Source organism: Neophocaena asiaeorientalis, unplaced genomic scaffold, assembly GCF_003031525.2.
Source record: "Neophocaena asiaeorientalis asiaeorientalis breed wild unplaced genomic scaffold, Neophocaena_asiaeorientalis_V1.1 scaffold433, whole genome shotgun sequence".
Taxonomy (NCBI): Eukaryota; Metazoa; Chordata; class Mammalia; order Artiodactyla; family Phocoenidae; genus Neophocaena; species Neophocaena asiaeorientalis.
The window spans coordinates 767,906-773,593 of NW_020175040.1; the positions used below are offsets into that span (position 1 = coordinate 767,906).

The 5,688-nt window shown below is 51.4% G+C and overlaps 1 protein-coding gene across 1 annotated transcript in view; it reads left to right on the top strand.

The window, feature by feature from the left end:
• The first annotated feature begins 4,311 nt into the window (after positions 1–4,311).
• NUP210 (nucleoporin 210) overlaps positions 4,312–5,688 on the top strand; it is a 95,383-nt gene continuing 94,006 nt past the window's right edge. Inside the window, exon 1 of the mRNA XM_024763426.1 lies at positions 4,312–4,340. Within this exon, the coding sequence (XP_024619194.1) occupies positions 4,327–4,340 (14 nt within the window). The 5' untranslated portion in view covers positions 4,312–4,326. The remainder of the gene's footprint in view (positions 4,341–5,688) is intronic.

A 5,688-nucleotide genomic window follows, 5' to 3' on the forward strand; every position in this document is an offset into this window, starting at 1 on the left:
GGTCGTGCGTGATCCGGCGGCGTGCGCGTGGGTCGCCCCTACTGCGCATGGCGGCGCCGAGGCTTCCGCGCGCTCTGGCGGGAGGGGGCCCGTCCGGGAGGTGATGCGGGCGGGAGCCCTGCTGTCGGCGGGACTCGCGGAGGGCGTGCGGCGGACGCGGCGAAGGGCCAGCGAAGCCCTGCCCGCCCCGGGGCTTCCGGAGGGACCTCCTGCCGGAGGGAGAGGGTCGCACCGGCGCTGCTGGTCCTGGGATGCGCGTCCACGTGGTCGCACGCCTTTCTCGTCCAGGCTCCGGGAGAGGTGGTCAGGGCCCTGCAGAGAGACCTAGACTGGGGACGCCGCTTTCCGGAGTTTGGTGACCGGGACTCATCCCTGGCGCCGGACTGGTGTGGGAATTGGGCTTGTGGAGAAGTGGGGAAGGTGTGTGTGGGAGTCGAATCAGTCGTTCAGCGTCTTTGGGAGGAACGTAAACCTTTGATGAAAGGTCTTTCGGAGGAAACCCTAGGTGTTTAACAGATGATGCACCTGTTTTACAGATGAGAGATGCAAGGGAATGGTTGGTGGTTCACCCCAGGTTGCCCACAGAGCAGGGTTGCCTTGATCCCTAGCTTTCTGGGGGGACGCAGGAGTTCTGCACCTTTTGTGGGGGATGTGATCTGGGAACCCCAGGAGCTAATGAAACTAGAGGTCCGCCCCACCTCACGGTAGCTGGGTGATGTGGTCCAGGCCTTCCATCCTTCAGATGGAGGAGCAGCAGCCTGAAGCGGCCTCGGGGCTCCACTCCGAGCAGGTTCATTCCTAGCAGGGTGCAGGCGGTGCTGGGTGTGACCAAGGCCCTACCACACCTCCCCGCCACCTTGCTGGAGATGAAAAGGAGGGGGTGATCCCCACGCGCTACACCCTTGCTCCTCCCTTTGGTTCCCTGTTTCAAGGCTAGACAGTGTAACAGGGTGTGATCACAGTACAGAGAGTCCAACGTGTGTTAAGTCTGTTGGGATAGTCATCCGTGCACATCCGCGAGCCTGGTGCCGGAGCTCAGACTACCTTCTAGCTTATGTGCATTACTAGTACCTATTTGCGTTCTGAAGGTCACCTCCTGAAATAAGGACACGCCACATCAGACAAATGCATTTTGGGTTTAGTGCCTGCCTCCTCTGGAGGGTCGTATTTTTGGCTTGATATCACATCTCATCTTTAACTTTTCTTCATCCCTGTCCAGGGCCCTGTCTGGTGTGGGGAGATCACCTGTTAGTCCACACTTTGCAGGTGATCGTGCTCATTATCTGGTTGAAGTTGTTCTCTTGATATGGGGGGCAAGAAAGAGGAAGCTGGCTATTAATAACAGCTGGCTTCAAATGAATCCGTTTCGGTGTATTTGTATGCTGCTTCCTCTGAGATTCTAGAGCTGTGTTTTTTGTTTCTGAAGTAACAACTTTTTTTTTTTTTCTAACTGCATTTTCTTTTCTGAGAAGAGCTGGTGGATTTTAATTTACTTGTATAGTTTCTGAGGAGGAAGGGAAAAAAACATTCCTAATCCCTGATGCATCAGAGGGATGCTAAGTATCTTATAACTTGTTTTGAATCTGATCCATAGCTTTTATTGCAAATGTGTAACTGCTTACCTTAAGTGTCTTGGAGGTGTTTGGTGGTTGTGATTTTCCCCTTAACTTCACAGGAAAAGCTTCTGTCAGTCAAGCACTGGAAATGTTTCCCTTATTTTTAGCGTGCGCTTCCTAGTTCAGTCAGGTATTGCTTTACCTTTGGAGTTTTAAGAGTGGGCCTAAAGGCAAGCTTTCTATCTGCGTTCATCTATACCTGGGAGGAAAATAGACTCTTCACCCAAGGAGTTCATTGTGAAGTCTGTGAGGTGAAGAACAGAGAAAACGAAAACCTTCCTGGACCTTGGGGGAGTTTTTGCCCATCCTTGAACTTTTCGGCCAAGCTCCCACTTTACTGGAATCACTGCGTGCCTGAGCCCCAGGGGCTTTAAGTCTGCTTTTCCTGTTTCTTGATTTTATAGCATCAAATAATCAGGCAATTTTAAGGTCAGGGGAACTGGAGAGAGCATCAGGTTAAAACTGTTCACGTTTCAGTCGGAACCTCAGAGAGGGCAGTGCTCTGGGGGACGCGTATAAGTAGTGACGGTCTTGAGTTTGGGACCGTGCCCCCTGTTCCACCTCTTTCAGGGGTTTGCAGCCTCTGGTGAATTGGCCAGACCTGATTGAACCCCTCCAGTCACAACGAGGGATTGCGGGTTATGTGGCGAACTCTTGATTCTTTTTTGATATTTCATGTTATTGAAAGGGCTCCAAAGCATCTTCAGTAGCTTCTTTTTAAGGCATCCTTTATATAAATGACACGAGAGAGAAAGTTGGGAAAAGGGAGAAAAAGAGAAGTATCCCATAATCCTTTTTTTTTGGCCGAGTGGCATGTGGGATCTTAGTTCCCCGACCAGGGATCACACCCACGCCCCCTGCATTGGAAGCGCAGAATCTTGACCACTGGACCACCACGGAAGTCTCCCATAATCCTTTGACTGTAACACAGTCAGTCACCATTTTGTTTTCCTTTTGATCACTTATTCCACGCCCCTCCCCCCCCCACCACCACAAAGGTCAAACCTGGTATTCAGGTCACTTGGGAACTTCCTTCTCTACCAACCACCAGCAAGTGTTAAAGCCCAGTTGTTTTTCTGTGTTGCTTCAACATCTTAAGTTTTCAAGTGCCTGAGCACCATGCTGCTGGGTAGATGTTCCTTCCTGCTTCCGTGGGTGGTTTTCTTCCTGCTTCCCTTGTGGGTCCCCCCGCCGCCGCACCAACCGAAGCCTGCTCTGCCCCTTGAGGTGGCTTCCGCCCTGCAGGCCCTGCAAGCCCTGCCTCTGTCATGGGGGGCAGGGAAGGGTGGACCTGCAGGTGGGTGGAGGGAGGGCTGTGTCTTCCTCTGCCCCCACTCACTGCTTCTTTGCACAACCGTCACTTCTCCTTTTTCCACTGTAGCTTTCTGGCCTGACCCTCCCTGTCCCCGGGTTCCCCTGTCCCATTAGACACCCTCAAGATAAAAAAATTCGTTTCTGGTGCCAACATGTTTCCATTTTTTATTTTTAAAAAAAATTTGGTAAAATATACATATCATAAAATTAACCATTTTTAAGTGTCCAGTTCAGTGGCATCAAGACATTCACACTGTTATATAGCCATTACCACCATCATCTCCAGAACTTTTTCAGCTTCCCAAACTGAAACTCTGTCCCCATTAAATGCTAACCCGTCCCCGTCCCCCGGCCCCTACAACCACCTCTGCTTTTCCTAATACCCTGTAATATCTGCCTGTTTCTTTTTTGGGGGTGACAGTGTCCCCCACCCCACCCCAAATGTAGTAACATTGTTTCGATTCTTGTTTGTTTTTATCGTTACCTCAGATGGATGGCAAATGGTATATATAGGCTTTCTATTTACACTAGTGATATAAAGTTTCCTTCTAAAGTATTGTTTCAGGACTTCCCTGGCGGGTCAGTGGTTAAGACGGGGCACTTCCACTGCAGGGGGCGCAGGTTCAATCCCGGGGAACCAAGATGCCACATGCCGTGGGGCACAGCCAATAAATAAATAAAGTACGTTTTCAATAAGGAAGAATCAATTTAAAAGAAAAATGTAAGGGACTTCCCTGGTGGTCCAGTGGTTAAGGCTTCACCTTCCAATGCAGGGGGTGCGGGTTTGATCCCTGGTCAGGGAGCTGGGATCCCACATGCCTCGCAGCCAAAAAACCCAAACGGAAAACAGAAAACAGCAGTATGGTAACGAATTCAGTAAAGACTTTAAAAAGATCCACATAAAAAAAAAAAAATCTTAAAAAAAATTAAAAAAACAAATAAAAGAAAAAAGTAAGAAAAAGATACGAAGGTTACTTGGATGTAACCGGATGGGGGGCCAGGAAGGGCGGAAGGTGCAGGTGTCCAGGCAGCTGCCCCGGTGGGTGGCCAGAGACCCAAGTCCAGAGGCAGGGACTTTGAATGTTGCAGGTGGGGATGGCAGAGGGAACCAAATAGCAGAACCAGTTTTTCCACTAATTCCTTTGCATACTTTGCATGTTATTCCCCACTCACTGGCAGAACCACATTCAAAACCAGGTCACAGAGTCAGCTCAGTCCTGGGATGCACGGGAAGTGTGCCAGACCTTCTCATCAATGGCTGTTTTACCGAGGCTCAGTAGCATTTAAGGGAAGTTGATGACACATGAAGAAGCAGTATCAAGGCTGCATGTGGGGTAAGGGGTGATTGAGGAGATGGAGCCATTTTTCACTGAGGTCTGGCAGCCTGGGCCCTCCCATGGGCAGCCCCAGGTAGGTGGAGGCCATTAGCTCTGTTTTGAACAATCTGGGTGCATTCACCACAAGGGGGGAGGTGGTGTCTGGACCAGGAGTCTAGAGCCAGGCCCGACTGAGGTGTTTTCCAGGAATGTAACCCTGGGCAGGTTACTTCACATCCGTGCAGGGCTTTCCTTGTGTATCAAATGGGGGATTTCAATAGGACTGTTGGGAGGCAAATAAAACACTTGTGATATGTTTTATTTCGAGCCTGACACATAGTAAGCATGTAATAAATGACAATTTTTTTTTCTTTTTTAAAAAACATAGTACCAGTAGTTTGAATGAAATAAGGCCACAAGTCTTGAAGAATTCAGTCAGGGGAGTTCATTTGTCTCAACTCTCCTGACTTTCCTGCATGTGACAGGAAACTCAAACCAAAATAGTTTAAATAAAGCAGGGATGTTGTTTTGGCAGAGTTTGTTTCAGGCTGCACACAGGGCTCAGTGATGTCAGCAGGGCCTGGTCTCGGGCCTCAGCCGGGTGCCCCCTGGGGTAGCAAGAGGACGGGGTCCAACCCTGCAGCCCTTGTCAAGCCTTGCACGCTGGGTCTGAACACCTCCATCCAGGGGGATGCACAGCCAATCGGCCAGGCCCCAGCCACCTGCCTCCCAGGGTCCAAGGAGCATGGGTGCCCTGGAGCCTCATGGTCTGAGGGTGGAGGAGAGCAGCACCCCCAGAAAAGCTGGGTGCTGTTACTGAGGAGGGGGAATGGAGTCTGGGCAGCCAAAACCCAACACGGGTCCCCTGCAGGAATGACACCCATGTGTGCACGTTCGCCTTGCTTCCTGTTTGCCCAGCTCTGTGTGTGTGTGTGTGTGTGTGTGTGTGTGTGTGTGTGTGTGTGCGCGTGAGGGGGGGGCAGTATATATACCCTGGGTTTGCTCACCTGGGGCCCTTGTCGGGAGCTGCTGTGATCTGAGAGGGGGCCCTGGTGGGATGTGGGTGAGCAATTCGAGAGGAGAGGAAGCAACATGCCCCCCAGAACTGAACCGCAGGCTCCGCACCTCCTGTGCAGGACTTGGGGAAGGGTTCTCAGGCATAGAGCCCTTGGTGCCTCTCAGTCTACTTAGGACGTTTGGTAAAATTAGGTTTATAATGACAGACCTTCTCATAAAGAAAACTCCAGGGCTTCCGTGGTGGTGCAGTGGTTGAGAGTCTGCCTGCCGTTGCGGGGGACACGGGTTCGTGCCCCGGTCGGGGAAGATCTCACATGCCGCGGGGCGGCTGGGCCCTTGAGCCATGGCCGCTGAGCCTGCGCGTCCAGAGCCTGTGCTCCGCAATGGGAGAGGCCACAGCGGTAAGAGGCCCGCGTACCGCAAAA